The 22,665-nt window shown below is 44.4% G+C and overlaps 1 protein-coding gene across 3 annotated transcripts in view; it reads left to right on the top strand.

The window, feature by feature from the left end:
- The window catches only part of NCKAP5 (NCK associated protein 5), a 768,214-nt gene that overhangs the window by 235,310 nt on the left and 510,239 nt on the right, over positions 1 to 22,665 (top strand). For all 3 annotated transcript variants that reach the window (XM_078682016.1, XM_078682017.1, XM_078682018.1), the window contains exon 3: positions 8,174 to 8,307. In XM_078682016.1, coding sequence (XP_078538142.1) covers positions 8,174 to 8,307 — 134 coding nt within the window. The remainder of the gene's footprint in view (positions 1 to 8,173; positions 8,308 to 22,665) is intronic.

The following is a 22,665-nucleotide window of genomic DNA, read 5'->3' as shown; positions in this document are numbered from 1 at the left end:
ATTTTGGAATGAAGAGAAATAAGTCACATTAAAGTAAGAAAATAATTATTGTTAAAATGGATGCTAAAAAGGTTGTAAAATCAGTTGAATGTGGCAGAAAGTGAGGCTAGGCTCACAGGGATTGTTTACAAACTGGCTCACTCCGTGCGCACTAAGAGTTCAACCCACTACACTTGTGTCGGCGGCCGTCAGAGTAAGGGAAATGTGCATTTGTGACAGAGGGTGGTGGGAGGGCACAAGCAGTGATGGGGTAAAACAACCTTTTTAAAGAAAAGAAGTTCTCTAAAATAACTGTTAAAGAAAGTAAGTGTAAGGACACTGTGTTTGGTGGGTTTTTCATAGCCTTGACAGAAGTGAGCTTTCTGCTGCTCACGAGGCAGCAAAGAAGAGCAACACAGGAGTAAACCAAGTATCAGGCGGGAATAAAGTTGTTTTGTTGAATCCAACAGGTCTTGCAGACAGCGCATGCGCGCTGCCTAGGCTCGACCTAAAAAACACTCAGGCTGCTCAGGAAGCTCTTCCTGAGCTGCCTGAGTTTGAAATAAAATAAAAGTCTCCATCTGGAACAAAGCACTAGAGGGACCTTTACTTGCCTTGCCAGTGTGAACTTACTTACCAATATTTCCCCAGAAAACTTAACAAACTTTGCAATCAAAAGGCACAAGCATTGCCAGAATCAGACTGGTTCAAGGGCAATGTGTTTTTCAGCCGGTTTTACATTTCCCGCAAGAGGTTTTCTGTTCAAACCGGTCGCCTGTTTGTGAAATTGTCACTAAATTCTGCACCCACAAAAAGTCTCAAAATTCACATGTATTTATTTATTATTTCTTTATTTGCAGAGTTTTATAAAGCGCAGACATGACCCAAAAGAGGGTATCAGAGCGCTGTACAAAGGAAGGTATAAGGCAAGAGTTTTAAAACAAGGGTGCAGTACAAAATAGAACACACAAGGTTAATAAACAGTTACAGCAGGTAATGCATGAAAAAAGACCTTTGAAGAGAAAACATAACATATTAAGAGCGATTGGAAAAAGAAAGACCGTCCAGCTGGCAAAGGGAGTGGTTTAAAGATGGCATCAGAGCTATTGCAGTATATGGTCGTTCAGTATTAGCCATTTGACATTGTTTTTTGAAAGAGGTAGTCGATGGTTTGGATCTGATCTTGGGAGGAAGAGCATTCCAGATTCTAGGAGCAAGACCCAAGAAGGCACGGTTGTAAGTTCTTTTCTTATTGAATTTGGGTGGTTTCAAAAGTATTTCACACATAATAAGGTATGTGAATTTCACAAGATTTAACTAACTTAAAAGAAAAACAGGCAGGGTCTTAAAAGTATCTAATGATGCACGAAAGATTTTGTTTATCCTTTGCCATGAATAACTAGACAATAATATATTGCATGTTGCTGTGCAGATATGGACATAGCTTTGAATTGGCAAAGTACATTGTCTCACACAGTGCTCATTTACCTTCACCTTTATTAGATTTTCATCAAAAGCTCTAGCTAAAATAACTTTGCAACGACCTCCTATTCAAAAAATAGAAAGAGCTGACCCAACAAACTATGACTGCTAGATATGGAATACATCTGCACAACAAGCATTGGCAAAGCCAATGGGTCTGGCGTTGGCTACTGACCGCTTGGCTATGCTAGTGCTAAATATGTTTGTAAATGATTTTTGTAGAAACGCACTAAGGCATGAAAACTACCATTGTATAAAAGCCAAAATGCATGTTATTTTAATGTAAAAGCACCAGTAGTCCATGGCACCGAAGGGGATTCCTGATTATGTGGATCTGAACTTAGTGCAAGAAGGGAATGCAGTCATCCACAGTTAGATAAGCCAGCGGCTAAAGTAGGCTATTCTATTCTATTCTATATGAATTTGTAGCGCACACAGCTACTCCTAGGAGGGTCCCGACGCGAGCCTAAAAGAGAGGGGTAGGTGTTAAAAGGTGGAGCTAAAAAAGCAAAGTTTTTAGCTTTTTCTTAAAGGTCAGAGAGTCTTGAATACTAGGTAGAGCCAGAGGCAGGGCATTCCGCGCCAAAGCAGCTTTTTGAGCGAGAGAGCTCCCACCAAACCTTTGACGGTTGAACCGAGGGATCTGAGCAAGAAGTTGTGAAGAAGAGCGCAGCTGTCTCACAGGGACATAAAAAGAAAGCCTCCTCTGTAGGTAAATGGGCCCTAGGCCATTGAGAGCGCTGTGGGCAATAGTCAGGTTTTTACATTTTATCCGCGCATCCACAGGAAGCCAGTGCAAAGTGCGCAGATGGGAGCACACACTGCTTCTGCTGGAAAGACCCCGCAGGAGCCAGGCAGCCGAGTTTTGCACTATCTGAAGTATATTCAAAAGATAGCCCGGGATGCCGGCATACAATGCATTAGCATAATCCAGGCGGGAGAGAATCAGAGCGCGAACAACAGTTTCCTTTGCAGACTTGGGGAGGAGAGGAAGAAATGTCCTCAAAGTTTTCAGGATGCCGAAGCAGGTCCCAGCCAGCTTCGTAACCTGAATTGAATAAGACAGGTTCTCCTCGAACCACACCCCGAGATTCTTAGCATAGTCTCCCTTTGAACTAGGCAAGGGGGATTCTGGGGGCCATAGTGCCTCTCTAAAGTCTGCCGGGAATTTGCCATACAGAAGAATCTCCGATTTCTCCTCATTACATTTAAGCTGCGCATGAGCGAGCCACTGAAAGATAGAGGAAAGACAATATTGAGCAGAGGAGACCGAGTCATCATCCCTTCCCCAAGTAAATAGAGGCTGGGTGTCATCAGCATAGGCCATCACCTTAGCCCCCAGAGTCTCTTCTAAAAAGACCAGCGGGGTGACATAGATGTTGAAGAGAAGGGGGCTAAGGGATGATCCTTGCGGGACACCTGTGGTCAAAGGCTGAGAAGCAGAGGCATAAGTTGGGAGCCAGACCTGCTGCGAACGGCCCGCTAGGAAAGACCTGATCCAGCCAAGGCGGATCCCGATATACCAATCTCTGAGAGGCGATCAAGAAGCAGGGAGTGGGGCACCGTATCGAATGCAGCAGAGAGGTCCAGCATATCCAAAGCCACCCTCCTGCTGGCATCCAAACCCCCACGGATCGCCTCTGACACCTTCAACAATGTTGGCTTCGTGTTATACGAAGCTCGGAATCCAGATTGAGCCGGATGGAGCAGACCCATGGCCTCGACATACTTGGTGAGTTGATTTGGGACCACCTTCTCACACACCTTAGCCAAACTAGGCTGGAGTGATATAGGGCGGTAATTTTCAGGCTGACCCTGTTCCGCAATACTGCATGTTATAAAATGTGAGTGACACTACAGCAGACCAATGGATGTAGAAGCCTGACTGAATGCCCCTATAAGTAAATATAATATATGTATTTTTATTAAGTACAAAAGGTCTTGGCTAATGCCAGACCCAAAAATGATGGCACAGTGTGAGGAAATGGAACATTTTTTGCAAAGTTTTCCAGTTGAGACAATTTGCACCCATTGAGGACTCAGCAACTGATTCCATTATGAATATAACTTCATTATCGGTTTATGTTTACTTGGTGTTTTTGTGCCTTTCAAGTGCTCACAAAGAGATATCAAATGATACTTCGTTTTGCAGAGACCACAAATAGGCTTCAAATGTATGGAAGTGACGCGAGTCAACAGAAATTGATGAATCGAAATGTTGGTGCCAGTATTTCTTTTAACAACTCAGAGTTTCTTTATGTTACTTTCCATGCATCCAGTTTAGCTCATTGATGTCTTCTGAGACCTGAAGCATTTTCCAGTCAAAACTAGAAGGTATTGTCTCCACTGCTTAGAAGCAACTGCAGACCCATTTGTGCTGATTAGTAAATTATAGCTTGAGGTAGAGTCAGGTAGGACCCTTGTCTTCCCGCCATGAGAGGCTGATTAAGGCATTGACAAGTGATAAATGAAAATGCAGTCCAGCATGAACCAAGACGTCTTCTCTCTCCTCAACCTCAGATGTGCTCGGCCTTATAAATCCTCAGGTGTGAGATGCAGCATGAGTCCTGGCCACCGCAAGCGTACAGCCTTTGTCATAACATACCTCTCCCACTTGAGCTGCACGGAGACAAAAAGAAGTGATTGACGGAATAGTGGCTGAGTTGACCTACAAATCAATAGAATTACTTTTTTGGGAGAACTTTCCAGTGGTTGGGAAGCTTAGCTTCATGCTTAGACACCAATATCGTTTTGTTGGAATAGGAGATGGACGACTGAGGACTGATGTTTTGGTATGGATATTGCAATCTGTTGATAGATTCAATTTAATATTCTGTTGAACGATTCAATGTAATATTTTATGTTGTGGAGCCTTCTGCTCATATATGGGCACATACAATAATGCATGTGGTTATTATCACACACTAAACTGAAGACTCTCCCTCTATTAGAATAAGAAGCAATAGTTGCTAAGTAATTTCTAGACCTGAAGCCCATAATTGAGGTGGTGCGTTGCATGACACTGAATATCATTTCAAAATATGTCCAACATTTGCCTTCTAGTGTTCTCCTTTTCTGTAGATTAGCTATAGACAATGTGTTTAAGGTCCACTGGGCATGTCCATCACATCCAGCAGACTTGTTTATCCATATTAGATTTCAGAAATGAAAGAGGCCAGCACTTGAGGTCTCGCTGCATGGAGGAGTAAGGGTAACCATCAATCCATTGTTTTGTTGAGGAACATGCTTACTGCAGTAACCCTTTTTAAAGTTTTAAGAACACTGGGTATAATAAGAAAGCCATCTATGGCATGATGTCCGCCCTACTTTTAATGGATAATACACAAACTCATCCTAAATGCATGACTGAATTTGAGATTTCACTGAAATTTCCAGGTATTTTCATGGAAATTTACCCAAGTCATAGATTTCCAAGGGTGCTCTCCTGACACTAAACCTACTCCTACGGATTATGCACTGCGTAGACAATGTAGGAGAGCACGTGTTCTGGGTACTGTGCATCGATGCGTTTAGCCTACTGCAACTCTATGCACTCATGCCCCCCTGATATTGACATTGGGAGCCAAAATCTGGGATTTACACTCAGATGTTTGATTAGCTGAACCCTCTATTTAACCCTTCTGTTCTTTGTAACCTTTCTTGTTTTCTTAAATCGGTTTATAACTTTTTTTTACAAATGGAAACACACATTGCATTCAAAAGAGCAAAGCAGGAACCATGCATATGGTGTATAATATGAAATTATTATCAAAAGAAAAAACATACTTATGAGTCAAGCAGGTCTCAGGCAACTCCAAAACAGAATGGAAGGTGCACTCGAAAAAAGTCAGTTTCAATAAAGATTTTTGTATAAATTCTTCTTTATTCAGAATTTTTTTCAGCAGCATAGGCACAGCCAACGTGTTTCGTTCCTCTCTTTTTTTGCCTTTGGGAACTTCGTCAGGGCAGATGATTGCAAAATTAAGAGGCTAAGTTGAAAAGTTGAATTGAATGCGGCTCAGCATAATAGACTGTACCGACATATAGTAGTATCCTTAGTAGCTGAGTAGAATAAGCCAGAAGGTCATCATCTCAAGTAGTTCAATTTCATACGATAAAATCCAATACCAGGTAGTCGTGATAGAATCAGATCAGGTAATTAATGAAGAATAATAAGAAGAAAGTGCCTAATTGCAGCCCCAAAACTGGGTTGACACTGAGTACAATCACATCATAGGGTGTTCCAATAAATTCAATTGTAAGTCCAAACCTGTGTACGCCGCGTACGCCGAGGGTTTTGAAGTCGACACCATATCACAGGTTTGGCTCTCCGTAATATCTACTCTGAACTGGGTCAGAGCTTATTCTTTTCACGAAATCTTGGGGGCCCTCGACGTGGGAATACGATTATATGCGGCACCGGACTTACAATTGAATTTATTGGAACACCCTATGATGTGATTGTACTCAGTGTCAACCCAGTTTTGGGGCTGCAATTAGGCACTTTCTTCTTATTATTTTCATTAATTACCTGATCTGATTCTATCACGACTACCTGGTATTGGATTTTATCGTATGAAATTGAACTACTTGAGATGATGACCTTCTGGCTTATTCTACTCAGCTACTAAGGATACTACTATATGTCGGTACAGTCTATTATGCTGAGCCGCATTCAATTCAACTTTTCAACTCAGCCCCTTAATTTTGCAATCATCTGCCCTGACGAAGTTCCCAAAGGCAAAAAAAGAGAGGAACGAAACGCGTTGGCTGTGCCTATGCTGCTGAAAAAATTTCTGAATAAAAAATAATTTATACAAAAATCTTTATTGAAACTGACTTTTTTCGAGTGCACCTTCCATTCTGTTTTGGTATTCTAATCATTTTGCATCCCAGGGCAGCAGATGTTGGAAGAGTTTGCACCATTATTACTTAGGAACTAAATGATCCGTAGTGCTTGACCTGGTCTGCTGCCTTGGTCCTTTTGTTCTGAGGTCTCAGGCAACTGTCTGTGGTGTTGCAAATATTTTATATAAATGTGGAGTTGAACATTTTGTGTCTGGCTCACTTTTTAAATTCTAACACAAATAGTTATTCCAGTTAACGCACTAAAATGGTGGTGCCCGTTCAGGTCAAATTTGAGAGTGTTAATCTGTTTCGCCTTTCTTATCCTGTATTTGTATTGTTATGTTTCTGGCTTCATTTTGTGAGTGTGACCAGGAGCCTTTTATACATCCTGATTGATATGGGTTGTTATTTAAAACATTCTTGGTGTTTGCCCTTCAAGGTAGAGTGCATCATACTTCAGAATCATTCATAATCAAAGTTATCATTCAATGTTAAGGACCAAGTCCTAGCACTTTGCTGCTGTCACAATTCTTCAATCCGATTCTGAATACCTCCTTAGATCCCGCAGTAATACGATCGTTAGAAGTGGTGGAGGGCAGCAAAAGATTGCAATTTGCTTATAATACGATGGGTGAAATTCCTCTCCTCGCAGTCATCTCAAGCCATACTGTCTTCTGGAAACAGCTGAAGATATATTATTTAGGTCTGGAAGGAGTCAATTTCCCATCACTGCTGTCCTCACTTTTGGATGATGTGTCTTCTTCAGTGGCGACCATCACGGATCTGGGGTGAAAGGGAAAGAGGGGGGGAAAGAAAAAGACATCTACCTCCTCTCCACTCTGTCCCACGTCTTCTCTCCTCCACGTCCCCTGAACAGGAAGGAGCCAGGCTCCCCAAAGCCAATCACATCCTTGCAATGCCACGTGTGATTGGCTCGCCAAAGCCAATCACAACGCTGCATTGTAGCGTTGTGATTGGTCTGAGTGCCGTAGTTCGGCTTGCAGGCGCTGACTGTGGGCCTGGGCATGTTCTCCTCCCAGGCCGTAATTTCAGCCTGGCTGGAGAACATGCGAAGTGAGCATGACTGTTTGACCGGCCCGAGACTGTCGGCCAAAGCGTCATTCGCACTTCAGTGTGCTTTTCACTCCTCCCCTACCCTGCTCTGTCAGCAGAGCAGCCCTGCCTCGCCCCATGCTGCCGCAGCAGAAACAAATAAAATGATAATAACATCAAGTTATTATCATTTTACTTTTACTTTCTTTCACTGCTGCAAAGCAGTTAGTGGGGCAACGTTCCTCCGCCTTAGCAGAGGAGCCGTCACTGATCTTCTTTATGAACCTACAGCTTATCATTCACCCAAGCTCTACACTTGGTTTATGGTGCTAAAGAAATGCAAAAGTCAGTCAAAATCAAGCAGATTGAGTAACTCAATATTTTATAAACATGAGTAAACCATAGTAGGGGGAAGCTATGTGTTATCTTTGAAAAATAAGGTCGATGTGTTAGGTCTACTTTCTGAGTTTCAGTCAGTGACCCATGCATGTGAAGTGAATAGAGCATCACTGTAGTAAGCCAGACCTAACATCAGTTATTTTAAGTTCACTTCCTATAGATCTGCATTGTGTTTAACAAATTTCCGATTTTAAAACCAGCCATGTAATATAACATACATTAGCAAAATTGGTATGCTGCTAATTTTACATGGGATGGGTGCATGCTAGAAATGTTTAGTGGTTTGTGTTATGTAGAAACAACATTTTTGCTTATTGGGTAATATTTAATAACTTTCCAGGAAGCACTGTTAAAAAAAAAATCTCAAACCGATCAAATTTTGTAACATGGTGTACTTTTTTTCCATTTTCAGCGTGAGAAGCTGATACACGAGTTGGAAGAAGAAAGACGTTTGAGACTTGAATGTGAAAAAAGATTACGGGCGGTAACCCTGGAGTCTGACCGCAGCAAGGCTCAAATGCATGACCTGCAACAGCAGTTTGCCAGGTAGGAGCTCTCGCGATTCTAAATGCAAATACTGTAATACCTTCTGATTGAGGGCAGCGAGCACAGCCGCGGAGGGTTACTTAACGTCAGGCAGTGAAGTGCGACAATTACAGCACTCCAATAGGCTTAATGGAAAATGGCACTTATCGCGCAACCACATGTAATTCATACATTCTCGGGTGATTAGTAATGCGCCACAGTTACACTCGGAGGAGTTCTAAAATGAAGGTCTGTCCTGTTATTCTTCTCCAGGTGGAATTAACCCTTTCACTGCTGGGGTGCGTAAGCGCCCCCTCTGCCTTAGGCTTGCTTTTAAACTTGCACTAACGTCACACAAACTTGGCAGAACTTTATGACAAGTCAAATTCGCTTCTGTTTTAGAGCTGTGTTTATATGCAGTTTGGCAAAAACAGACTTTATTAGTTTTTAAAATGTGGCCTCAGCTTAGTGAATGGATTCATGTGGCAATATTGCTTCCCAAAGTGGGAAGATATGTAAATCAGAATACAATATACATAAGAGAGAATTGCAGCTTATTCACTGCAAGAGGGAAGAGACGGCAAAGCACTTCAAATGGGAACAGTTGGAATTTATTCTGCAAATTCAAGGGCAGATGTACATGAAAGTGCCGCAGCGCGCCACCGCATGCCCTTTGGCTGTGCCACTCTGCGGCACTTTCAAAGCACAGGAGTGCAACATATTTACAATAATATGTCTCATTCCTGTGCTCTCCCCGGTGCTGGCGCACAAACAGCTGCCATGCGCCGGCGCAGGCACCTTTGCACCATGGTGCAAGGATGCCTGCGTCATGGGGAAATTGTTTTTGTGCAGTAAGGGGCACCTTCCTGCACAAAAACAATAACTAGAGACATTTTCCTCTTTCAATGCGTGCTGTAGGATGCAGCACGCATTGAAAGAGGAAAAACACAAGGAGAAATTAAAACATTTCTCCTCGTTGCGCCTCTCTGCGACTTCCCTTGGGTTGCGTAGCATTCAGATGTATTTGCGGGTTTACGATTCCTTGAAAATCTGGAAATGTGTCAGGTTCCATGAGTGTTGTGTGGAAACACCCACAGCAACACCCATAAAAAATGCTAAATGTTGCGTGTAAAGGGGCCATATTTACTAGGACAGGAAAAGTCATGCAGGATTGCTTTTCCTGTCCTTGTAAATATGTGACGATGAAATCCGTCGCCAGTGCGTCACAAAAAGTGATGCACCGGTGGCACAAGGGGCATGTAAATCTTACCCTCAGAGTGTAAGAACTCTATTGGGTGAAGGAATACAAATCTTATTTGTAGCAAATGATCTATGAAAGGTGCAACCTTCTTAGGAAATAACTGATGAAAATGCAATGATATTAGCAGAAAATAAGACTGAGTCAAGAGGGTCTTAGGTCAATAGGGGGACATTGCAGCCCAGTGATCAAGTTGCTATTTAGAAAACAGGAAACCTAGATTCTAATTCTAGTTTCATATCATGGACAGCTTTGTGATCCCGGGCAAATCACTTCTTCCCCCAGTGCCTCATTTGCCATCTGTGCAATAGTTGGGAAACCATTAAAACATACTATCCAGCAGGAAGGTTAAGCACTATATAGAAAGTACCATTTTTGCTAGTGTGCTAGTCTCCGCATTCAGTCATTCTTTCACAATAGGTTGTGAGCCAGGAAGATTAAGGGTATAAACTTACTGTCAAAGAATGACAAGCTTGCCAGATGGAAATGAAAAAAAGAAAATGTAATACATTTGAAGATCAAAAATATTAGCTATTTTCTTTTTTTAATTCCAGCAGAATTTAAAGAGGCATGTTAAACAAGAAGCACGGTCAGATGTTAGTAGGACGATAAATGAAATCGTAAGTTTAGAGTCCTCTATATGCAATGTTTCCATTGAATTCTGTCCTAGGAAATCACTTGGAAGTGAATCTAAAGGATCTTTGGGCCTTATGTACAAAGCTATTTTGTGGTTGTGAAGCCTGCGATTCGTTATATCACAGAGTCTTCGACCTCAAAATGTTTTTTTTATTATGTACGAAACCTATTTATTTTCTGATTCAGTAACACATTACCAAATCGTAACATGGATTTTGGAACTCATAAAGAGTCACTATTTGTGAGGGCTGTGTTTAGGGTGTCTCTTGCAAATAACGATTCATTAAGGTATATATCAAATTTTGCGCTCAAATTCTGGCCGCAAAAACTGAAATATTACGGACATCTCAAAGAAGATGATAACAATGCCACTATGTCTGACCATTTCATGCCAATATTTGCCCATGAATAATGGCCCAGTTGCCAGTAGCCAGTGGGAAAAAAAGCATGCATTTCATCTGCACCAATGTAGACATCTCTGCATCCGCACCATGTTGAATGACATTCAGACTGAAGTCATGGACCTTTAATGCAGTCCGTACATTGAAGCACTATTCATCTGTGATCCTTTCATATAAATATCTGTCGTTGTTTAATGTGCTGCTATGGAATCCGGACAGTGGTCCTTAGCTTAACGAAATTTAAATGTGCAGATGAAATATAGGCCATGATGGGAGACTATATTTATCCTCTGTCCAGCCGGACAGGGTATTTATTGAACTGATTAAATACAATTATATAGATGGTTTTAGGCACAATCCTGTACCTATTCTCATGAAGGACACACGACAACGTAAAGAAAATGAGAAGAAAGATTTAGAAGGTTCACAGGCAAATAAACACTTTAAACACCTTAAATAGACCACGTTAAGTCGATTCCGAATAAAATGTACAAAGCAGTTGGACATTCTAAAGTGATGAAGTATTTTGCTTCTAATTCAGCCACTGGCTATTCTTTTCTTTTCCTTCTCCTTCCTCCCCAACAGGCGGTTGTATTACATTTTCAGGCAGGCAAATGTTGTCTAATTTAGTCCTGATGATGATCCTGTTATATTAGAGCATAAGGATCGAAACGTCGACTGATAGAGTGCTTTCACAACTTTACCACTGTGTTTCATTTTTTGTTGTGTTTTGCGCTGTCTGGCATACATTCACATTTGAGAATTTAAAGTAGCCAGCATTGCTCTTTCTATTTGCCTGTGAACCTTCTAAATCTTTCTTCTCATTTTCTTTACGTTGTCGTGTGTCCTTCATGAGAATAGGTACAGGATTGTGCCTAAAACCATCTATATAATTGTATTTAATCAGTTCAAAAAATACCCTGTCCGGCTGGACAGAGGATAAATATAGTCTCCCATCATGGCCTATATTTCATCTGCACATTTAAATTTCGTTAAGCTAAGGACCACTGTCTTCTAAAGCATATATTCCCACGGTCCTCAGCCAACTGTTTGGGTTCCCTTGTGTAATCAAAAAGCTATGGAATCCGGATGCATGCCTCGTAAACCACTGTAAAATATTATTCAGATCTATGAAGGTTGTATCAGCATGAACAAACACCCATTACACCTGAAATCAAAATCAAAATAGATGGAGGGGGTTTCAGAATATGTACAGTATGTTTCCTGACTAAAGAGATGGATCTAGAAATATACAGCTGTATATCAAAATAGGATAGATATGCATCTGTTACATGAACTTTCCTCATGGAGACTCATTGTTCTGTACTCAGATCAGTAACCACACCACATTTTAAAAAAGCCTTGAAAGTTCCCCTATTATCAATAGTAGGAAATAATTACGAGGTTATTACGATGTCGGGCGGAATCACTTCTGCCCAACACCGCCTCCGTTATGGGACCGCCGGTCAGAGCCTTTACAGCTGCATCGTAATCAGCCCCTAAGTGTGATACAACATGCTGACGTGCACACGTTATGACGACGTACGCAACTTTAACTTCCCCCTTGCACTGCCCATGATCTCCAACATGTTACAACAGGGGCAATCGCAACTAGCACCATCAATTGCATCACTGGTGGCAACACACAGCACATCTACGCACATCTCAGCAGGGAAATCACCTAAGCCACATACGATTTCTATTTTCACATCTGTTCTCTGAGGGAATGACTTCTTGTTGCTGTATGTGTACATTTGGTGGACAGGTATTGAGGGTGGCACTGTGGCTTTCCATTTATAATGTATATGCAAGAGGGGATGTATATCTAGTGAGTGTCACTGTAACACTCATATTTATCTGTAACACTCATGCATTTTTCAATGCACTGAAATGGCATCATCCCTGACGTCACTGGTGGAATTAAATATATCATGACAATTCTGATCAGTAAAAACACAAGCACTTCTCATAGAAAACAAAGCCTTATCTACATGTAGGAAGTGGTACTGTATACTTTGTCTTCAGTTAATGCCTCTTTGGATATTCATTTAATAGTGACTGTCATTGCAGCTCCCATTAAAATCAGTATGTATACATGAACATCTGCCGGCATTACATATTGCATTGACATTCTCATCATCAATGACAAGACTGAAATGTCGAACGATTGCTCATGTCTGCATATGTTTGTTGACAGTGGAAATGCAGCTTTGTTTCTGAGCTCAACGAGACATGCTGACATTAAGTGGCTTATAATAGCCCCACTCCTCGTCTATAAGTGTCCATTGAGGGGGACACCTGTATGCTGATAATATACTGCAGCCCTCCATCTAAAATAACTATGTGTGAGACTATGTATTACTAAAGACTGTGACTTTACGATTCACAAAGAGCCTCCACTCTCGTGGCAGAGGCCCAGCACTCAAGGCGGGGGGCCCGCATTCATGGAGGGAACTGAGCACTGCTGTTTCTCATTTTGGAGGTCCCGCAACAAGAGTGGGCCCCCCACCACGAGTGAGGGGTCTCCACCACGAGTGTGGGCTCCTCGCCACGAGTGTGGGCCACCACACTGAGTGCGGGCACCTCCCCACAGCTGCAGGTCCTCCGCCACTATTGCGGGCCGCCGGCCATAAGTGCGCAGGCCTTTTGTGAATCAGGTCCTGTATCTGCAGCAATCTTCCTTCTCCTTGTACACATTCTTTCTGATAATAGTACTCCACTCTCAGAGCTGCATTTAAAAGTATTGTTAGAATTGATAATGCTAATTGTGATGTGGCCTGTTATGCCACTGTTGATTTCTTCTTTCTATTACAATGTCGGTTGTAAGTTGCCTGACCTAAGGTCGGAGGCCTTAGAACCGACTTCGTCAGTTTCAATTCCGACCTGCTGATTTTGATGCAGCCGGTCGGAATTGAAACCAGCCGGTCATTTCGGCTGGCTTACGACAGGTTAAAGTAGCCCGTCCGCCAGTCGGAATCAGCCGGTAATCCAAATGGATGGCGGTTTATGCCGTTCACATTACGATGCACAGTTTCCGGCAGAGTTTCCATGCTGGCCTTTCCGACATGGAAACTCTGTCGGAAAGAATGTTTAGGGGCCCAGGGCCCCCCTTTCCCTTGCGTCCTCCATTTGCGGGCCGTACTCCTTTGTTAATCCATGCACCCTGTGGCAGGTACCTTGAGGTACCTGCTTCGGGGTGCACAGCTTAACATCACCTCCCATTTCACTATATGAGCATCTACTATGGCCGGTTTACAGCCGTAACACATGGTCCCATAGGGAAATGTTCGAATGCGACCGAACAGTGTTCAGTCGCATCATAATGAGGTGGTCTGGACTACCGACCGAAGGTCGGTCGGTCCCGTTTCCGAGATGACTTCCAACCGACATCGTAATAAGCCCCTAAGACTTTCCATTCTTTCGAAAAGGGTAAATTGAGAACCCTTTAAATTGGGTGTTTGTAACTGTTGTATGAAGACAGGTTATTATTAACACCTCATTGTATTGAAAGCTTTTGTCTTGGGCGAGGTTTATAATTTTATAATAGAGACCCACAACAGCATCTGAAAATGAACTCTCCCTGTCAGTAGCAGCGCACTTTTCTGTTCACATCTTAAGCAGGGTGAAAATGTTAACCAGTCAAATAATCTTTACATCCAGAATGCATAGTTGCTTTGTCTGTGAATCCAGGGAGTAGTTGCTTTATTGACTGAAGTTATAGCTTCTATCGATCAGCAGTATTTCTGTCCGAGATTTCCAGATAAATCGAAGCCTCTCCACTTAACCTTTGTGTAAATCTTCCACAGCTCAGAATGACACTGGCCTCGGTTTACAGTAAATGCTGTAAAGATTTAGCAGATGGCAGATGGGGATTTAAAAGCAAAAGTTGGTATGCTTGCACTTGATAAGACAGGTGACGATTTGCAGTAAAATGTAATTCTGTGTTACTGGCTTTCACCAGCATAAAAAGTAAGTAATAAGTCGTCGCAAGCCGGACCATTACATTTTCCTCCACAACTGCAGGGCTATATCAACAAGCATTTGCAACGCAATAGGTCTTTACGAGTGTTTCAGCTATTGGCATTGTAAATGACAATGCCTTTTACTTATGTGTTGTTTTTAAAACAAATAAACAAAAGGCTTAAAACAGATAAACAAAAGGCATGGTCATTTACAATGCCAATAGCTTGAACTCTCGCAAATGCGAAACCTATTTCATTGCAAAGGTTATTTTTTTTTAAAAGTGCCCCATGCCGCGCTTTCATGTTAATGGCGAATGCACCCCTTTCTTTAGACGAGCCATGTCTAAAGAAAGGTGGGCGGCCGCCGTTGAAGTGAAAGCACGGTATGGGGGGCTTTTACAAAAAAAGCATCTGTTTGTCAATTTGACAAACAAAGGCTTTTTTTTGTGAAAGTGACCCAACCTGTGGTTTCACTTTAATAGCAGCCGCAGCCCCTTTCTTTAGACGGGACTCATCTAAAGAAAGGGGCGCGGCTGCCATTAATATGAAAGCGCTGCATGGGGAGCTTGTAAATAACAAAAATTGGGAAGAAATAGAAAAAAAACACGCAGCCGCATTCGGCACAGCAAATAAACCAAAGGCGTGGCTGCCAATGTATCAGCGTGGCATGGCATGCTATGTAAATAAAAAACATTGCGGGAGAGCGCGTCCTGCCTGTAACAGCAGGCATGTGAAAAACATTTCACAAAATAGTGCTCGGAGGCTGTAATTAAAGCCGACCGAGTAACAACACATGTAACAAGGGGTGTCCCCATGGTTGCAAAATGAGGCAAGGCTGTACTAAGGAGGGACTACTAAGTCTATTGAAAAATGAAAATCCACAGTTATCAAAGGACAATGACTCAAGCCAAGGGAAAATATGGGCGGAGAGTGGACGGAGAGTCTAGTCCACAATTGCATACAGCATGCCTCGCAGAGCAGCGTATGCACTGCCCAGACTCAACCTAAAAATCTGTGAATCTTCTCTATAAAAGACATTACATTAAAATACTGACGAAAGAACTGATCTCTTCTAATGGTATTACATTTTTAATACCATGCCACATATTGGTAATAGCAGATGTTTATAGTTACCCTACTTAACTGTAGTCATTTTATTATCATCAGTATGGTGAAAAGGTTAGTGTATTTGCTGGGATTCGGAAAATACAACAAGTCCCTTAAAGGATATGTGGATCAAATGTTGTAAACTAGCTACATGTATCCTCAATGAACATACTGTATGGGCCCTCTTAACAGAAACCTGCTAGTGATTCTAAAACCACATTCCAGACCGTGTACGAAGGCTGGTCCCTCATTTCAATAGGGTTGTGTCCAAGGAAACAGAAGGAAGCCCTGCAATCTCTGGTGCATGTTCATTACAAGAGATTGAACAGTGTTACTTCGTTGAAGAAAGTGCTTTCTAGGCCACCACAAGCACAGCAGAACTTTATGCCAGCCCCTGTGAACATTATGCAATAGGGTGTCGTTCCCTGGCATGGCTTATACACAGTGGTTCATTTGTAAAATAAAAAGTGCCGGGGCTCTCCTCAGGAGGCAGCGCTAACAGGAGAAATGTGCTGGTGTAAACTACCTCTGAACTAGAGCCCCAGCACTTATTATTCTGGAGAGGACTTTGCCTAATGGCTAGAGCTGCCGATTTCGGAGCTAGAGAACCGGGTTCGAGTCTCAGCGTGGCTCAGCATCCAGTGATTCTGTGGAAAATCAGGCTGCCTTCCAAATGAGTGTGTCCTTAACTGGTGCTATAAGCACCGGTGCTGAGGATTAGGTGCCGGTGCTGAGCACCTGCAAGCACCTGCTCAAATTAAGCACTGCTTATACAGGGGATTCAGTTCCGCACCAGGAACCGTGTGATGACAGGTGCACCTTAAATAATGTGGTCTAACTCGTCTATCTGAATCATGGTAAATAACTGTTCATCATCGGTAGCTCACGCCTCGTTAAAGGTTTTGGAATTGGTTTTAGTTTAAGCTGGTTTCTCAGACATTTTTTTTTCTGTGAATAGTGGTAGCTTATTTTATTTACATGTGATTTGCTTCGGATATTTGCGAGGAATGTAAATTTTGCCAAGAAAGAGACCTTGGGAATCGAGGTTTTAGTCCCTTGGAAGAAATTACTGCAGATGGTATAAAAATGTGTTTACACTAGAAAAGAAGCGTGTTCTTCTTGTGTCAGTTTCTCAATCCGTAGAAATCCATCCGGGCTGCACGAAATATATAAGCTGCGACTGTACTGCAATTGGAATTTTTTTTAAATCCTCTTTATCTTCAATTGAAGAAGGTATTTGAGGCAAATTGGTTCTTGTTTGTAAATGCTCACATCTGTTGCTGAGAAACAACCCTGTTTAACAGTCATCCAGCCACAAAATTATCCTTCCCGGATCCAGGAGGACCTGCTGCCGGAGATGTGCTGGGTTTCCAGCCTCATTAAATATTATTTCCATGTGGTTCACCGTTGTGTTGTGCTTCCAAATGTCCAATTTAAAACTTAGAAAAATAACATTATGGCCAAAGTATGCATGGGAGTATATGCTTTACAAGCCCCTAGGACGTCTTGATAACCCTAGCAAATGCCTAGCAGAAATTCAATATATTCACAGACTTACAAAGAATGTCAGTCTCGAGTAAAAAGGGAAAAGGGATTTATCTAGTTTACTGCTCTGTAAAGCAATGGAATGTTGATCTTAGCGTATTCGCTCTCTTATAATTGTCTGTACCATAGGAATTTTGACTGTTCTTAAGGTTTAATAGAATCATGTTTTCTGGCATTCGGGCCTTCTTTTTTATCATTCAAATGAGCTTGCGTGAAGGGAGTACATGCGGTGACGTCATATGTAATGTGTTCAGTGCACACAGCTAGACTGCCACAAGAGACTGTCGACAGTAGAACTCTGTAATGTTGGTGGTGTTTAATGACAAGCAGAGCGCTGGGTGAGGGTTCATAAAGTATTTATTTAGGTAAGTACAATTTAAGTAGAGGAGCGCCGGCCGGCAACCTCCGATCATTCACTGTTCTCGGCGCGCAATGGGGATGCGCGCGCATCCGCCAACATGGCCGCCGCACGTCACGTCTACGTGACGTGCATAAACTAGAGCGCACACTACATATCTCCCCTTTTTCCAAACTTTGCTGAGTCACTTACAGTTCAGTGTCCAACTCGAAATCTCGAAATCTGGAAGGTCTTACCACCTGCCTTCCACTCCTAGTAATCCTGATCGGGTTCTCCATAGTCTCTTGGCTGTGCCTCTCATGGCCTTCTGCTCCTTCACTCATAGCTCCACATTCATTCATGTTTCTCTCCGACATGTCCATTTCTGTTCCTTGACTCCCGTTCTCTTCTTCTTCTTCTCTTTCCGTCCCGGCTCTTACTCCGCCTTGCTGCTCACTGGTACTTTGTCTCCTCTCCTCGTTCGAATCATCCATGCCTTCCCATTCAGTTCCATGTTGCTCCCAGCCCAAAACTTTGTTGCACCTGGCCATGCGGTCCTGGGACCACACATTCCCATCACTCAGCAGGGCCGCTCGATCATACACTTCCACCACTTGCATCGGCTTGCTGTACTTGCTGTCTCCTTTCTTCTGTAGAGTGACTAACTTCACTCGCACCCACTCTCCTTCTTCCAGGCTTGTCCTTTTAACATTCCTTCGTTTGTTGTAATGATTGCTGTAAATTGTCTGTGCTCTTTCCAGGTTGGCCCGCACCACTGCAGGGGACCATTCACTGGTGATGATCTTTTCCTTCCAGATCCTGTTGTCATGCGTGAATGGTTCACGCCCCCTCAGTATCTGGAATGGGCTGTACCCCGTGCCAGTGGGTGTTATTCTGTAGGCCCACACCATGTTCTCCAGCGCTTTCTCCCAATTCTGTTCACTTGATATGGCGGTTTGTATGGCTCCCATCACTACCCTGTTAAATCGCTCCACTAGGCCGTTACCGGCCGGATGGTAGATTGACGTGTGTTTGACAGTGATGCCATTTCTTTGCATGAACTTGTTCCACCTATCCGACGTGAACTGGGGCCCATTGTCACTCAAGATCGATTTGGGTATTCCTTCCCTAGTGAAGGTCTCTGACAGAAACTTTATGATGTTCTCCGTGTCCATGGACTCGTCCACTCTCAACTCCGGCCACTTTGAATATCGATCCATGAGTACACACACATATTTCTGCGTGCCTTGGTCATCTAGGACAGGTCCCAAAATGTCTACAGATAGTTCTTCCCACGGGTTAGAAGGAGGGTCAAACTTCCCTATCGCTGGCCTCAAAGGTTTTAAGGTCTTGTCTGCCCGTTGACATTGTGGACATTCCCTGACATGCCTTTCAGCCCTTATGTCCATGCCTGGCCACCAGTAGTTTTGTTTTGCTCTCGCCTTGAGTTTCCCTATGCCCAGGTGTCCCTCATGTAGCAGGTCCAAAAGTTTAGATGTGAGGTTCCTTGGGGGAATCACCTTGTCTCCTCTGTAAATGAATACCCCCTTGTCTCCTACCGACAGTTCTTCCCGCACTTCATAGTACGGCCTGAGGCTCGCCTTCACGTTCCTTTTATCTGGCCATCCTTGTACAATGTGCACCTTTACTTCCTTCATGTCGGTGTCCTCCTCGTATGACTCTGTCCACTCTTGTTGGCTAATTAATTTCTCTTGGTCTTCTAGGAGAGCTACCAACTCTCCGCCGTCTGCAGGGTCCTCCTCTCCAGGCTCCATGGCGGCTGCCCTACTCAGGTAATCCGCTACTCGGTTCCGGTTCCCGGGGATATACTCCACGTCATACCTGAACTCAAGTAGTTTTAGGGACATTTTGGATATCCTGGGGGTGGCACTGGCGTGTCCACTCGATGTTAGCACCTTCACCAATGGCTTGTGATCTGTTTTGAGTAGGAAACGTGTTCCCCACAGAAATTGCCGGAATCTCGTCATGGCCCATACCACCGCCAGCATCTCCTTCTCAATCACGCTGTATTTCCTCTCTGTGTCCGTCAATGCTCTGGATGCAAAACTGATGGTCTCCATTTCCCCCCTTCCTCTGTCTTGCATGAGTACAGCGCCCAGGCCCTTGTCACTGGCGTCAGTCGTCAGTACGGTGGTGCCTTGTGGGTCGTAACCCTTGAGAGGAACTGCTCCTGTAACATCCTTTTTGATAGTCTCGAACTCTGCTTGGGCTTCCGGTGTCCACTGGAACACAGTGCTTTCCCTGGTCAGCAGCCTCATGTAGTGGGTCTTAGAGGCGAAGTGTACCACGAATTTGCTGTAGTACTCCGCCATCCCCAAGAACGACCTGACCTCTTCCTTGTTCCTGGGGGGCGGTGCATCCGCGATGGCCTTTACGTTTTCAGACTTGGGTGTAACGCCTTGTTGTCCAATCTCGTGTCCTAGGTATGTTACCGATTGTAGGCCCAACCGGCACTTTGTCCACTCCGCTGTGAGGCCTTTGTTCTCCAGCGTTTGTAACACGTTCCTCAGCTTCTGATCGTGGTCCTGTCTGTCACGCCCCATCACCAGGATGTCGTCCTGGAAATACTGGACGTCCTTGCAGTCCCTGAATAGTTGGTGCATCATTTTCTGGAAGACTGCAGCCGCCGAGGCCAGCCCAAACGGCATACGACAGAACTGGTAACACCCAAACGGGGTGATGAAGGATGTAAGACTTTTACTGTCCGGGTGGAGTGCTATTTGGTGATAGGCCGATGTCAAGTCAATGGTGGAGTACCACCTTACTCCTCTGGTCTTGGCCAACATTTCTTCGATTCTGGGGAGGGGAAATTTCTCCACCACGATATTTTTATTCAGTTCTCTCAGGTCCACGCAGAGCCAGACCTTCCCATTGGGCTTCATTACGACCACTAAGGGCGCCAACCATTCTGCACATGTTATCGGTTCTATTATTCCCTTCTTTTCCAACTCTTGGAGCTCTTCCTGGACCGCATCTCTTACCGCGATCGGTACATTCCTCACTTTGTGAGCAACCGGGGTGGCCCCTTCCTTGAGCACGATCTTGTGTTGGAATTTTTCCATCCGTCCCACCGTGCCTCCAAACACTTTTGGGTAGTTCTCCTTCCACTTGTTCAGGTCCAGCCATTCCTCTTGCTCCGTGAGCAATATTTGTTCTTTGCCTCCTGGATCCAGCTTTATTCCTAGGTCGCCCTGGTCTAGCCATCCTAGGACGGAGGGTCCTTTCTCTGCAATGTACAGCGTGCACCATGCTGATCGGCCCCTGAATTCGAACAACAGGCGTCGGAACCCCACCATTGGAATGCGGTCGCCATTGTAAGTGACCGGCCGAATGTCTAATTTCTCCAACTCTGGGCCCAACTGGGGTCTGAACGTTTCTTCCCACACTGCACGTTGGACAATGGTGAATGGGGATCCAGTGTCTGCCACCACCGTGATGGCGATCCCGCCTATAGACATGTCTAGGATGGGTTTTGTGGATTTCTTCCCTTCTACACTCAGTACCTGGTCATAAATGCATAGGACGGTGACCACCTCTTCCTCTGCAACCTCCTCCAGGTCTTCTTCGCCTTGATCGATGCATTTCACCATTCCCTTGGGCTGTTTCTTCCTACACACCTTCTCATAGTGGCCTAAGATGCCACAGTGTAGGCACTTAGCTCGGAACGCTGGACATCTTCTATCGCGTGCGTCATGGGACCAACTGCCGCATCTGTAGCACGATTTCTTGCTGTCATTGCCTGTTTGCTTTCCTTGCCATCTGTTTGTTCCTTTGGCCACTGGGTCTTTGCCTCTCTGGTCCTTGCGGTGGTCTCCCTCTTGTATCCTGTTCACCATCATTGGGGTGGCTACGTATTTCTTGGTTGCGTCGGCGCACCTCCTTGCGAGTTCCGCCCTCTTTACGATGACCATTACATCTTTGAGCATGGTGTCGCCGCTTGCCCATAATTTGTCTTGGACATTTGTGCTCGTAGTATGCATCACAATCTGATCCTTTATGAATTCGTCTTCCCACAGTGCATATTTACACGGGGCAGCTAGCTTCCTCAAAGCCGCTACGTATTCTTCTATGTTTTCTCCGGCCCGTTGTTTCCTCTGCTGGAAGTTAAACCTGTCCACTGACACACAGATAGTGGGGCGATACCGTTCGTCCAGATCTTCCAATGCATGGGCATATACATCCTTATCGGTGTCTTCTCTCTTTTTGGGCACCAGACTCTTGTAAATCCTGAGACCCTCCGGTCCCAGGTTCAGGAACAGGATACGTTTCTTTCTCTGGGGGGTGAATGTTTCTTCGTTTTCGTCCTCCAGGACCCCAATGAAATTATCGATATATTCTTTCCAATCCTCCCACTTCATCAGGGGGTCCCCAGGTTTCGGTAGAAATTGCACTGGTGCAATTGCGTAGCCTGCTGGCGTGCTCATTCTCACCTCCTTGATCGCTGTCGCTTTGACGTCTTTGCTGGTGGGACTCCCCGGGGTGCTGTCCTTCACTTCCGTAATGGTGTCCTCTTGGGGACTCTTGTAGCTGGTCCCCACCTCCTCTTCCTTGGTAGCCAGCGCTGTTTCTCCCTGTCGCAGTGTCGTGGGGTGGTCTGCGCGGTGGGCTTATCTACTGTGGGGCGTGGTGCTGCCTCTCCGGCCCCTACGCCGCCTCTCGGGTGGCCGTGGCTCTGCCACGCTCCTCAGACTTTTCTGTACCTTGGTGGGCTCCGCCGTGCCCCTTATGCCACTGGCCAGCTGGGCCGCGTGGGGCAGCTCAGCGCTGTATCTAGGTGGCTACAGGGCTGCCTACCCTGCTGCTGCCCTCGTGGGGGGTCCGTATTTTCTTCTTTCCGAATTCGTCGGCTGGAGCCTCCCGTCCTCGTCGCCACTGTAATGTTGGTGGTGTTTAATGACAAGCAGAGCGCTGGGTGAGGGTTCATAAAGTATTTATTTAGGTAAGTACAATTTAAGTAGAGGAGCGCCGGCCGGCAACCTCCGATCATTCACTGTTCTCGGCGCGCAATGGGGATGCGCGCGCATCTGCCAACATGGCCGCCGCACGTCACGTCTACGTGACGTGCATAAACTAGAGCGCACACTACAAACTCTGCTCAGAGCAGTGTCCCAT

Source organism: Lissotriton helveticus, chromosome 3_1, assembly GCF_964261635.1.
Source record: "Lissotriton helveticus chromosome 3_1, aLisHel1.1, whole genome shotgun sequence".
Classification (NCBI taxonomy): Eukaryota; Metazoa; Chordata; class Amphibia; order Caudata; family Salamandridae; genus Lissotriton; species Lissotriton helveticus.
The sequence above is the reverse complement of the archived record's forward strand: the minus strand, read 5'-3'. Positions and strand labels throughout refer to the sequence as shown.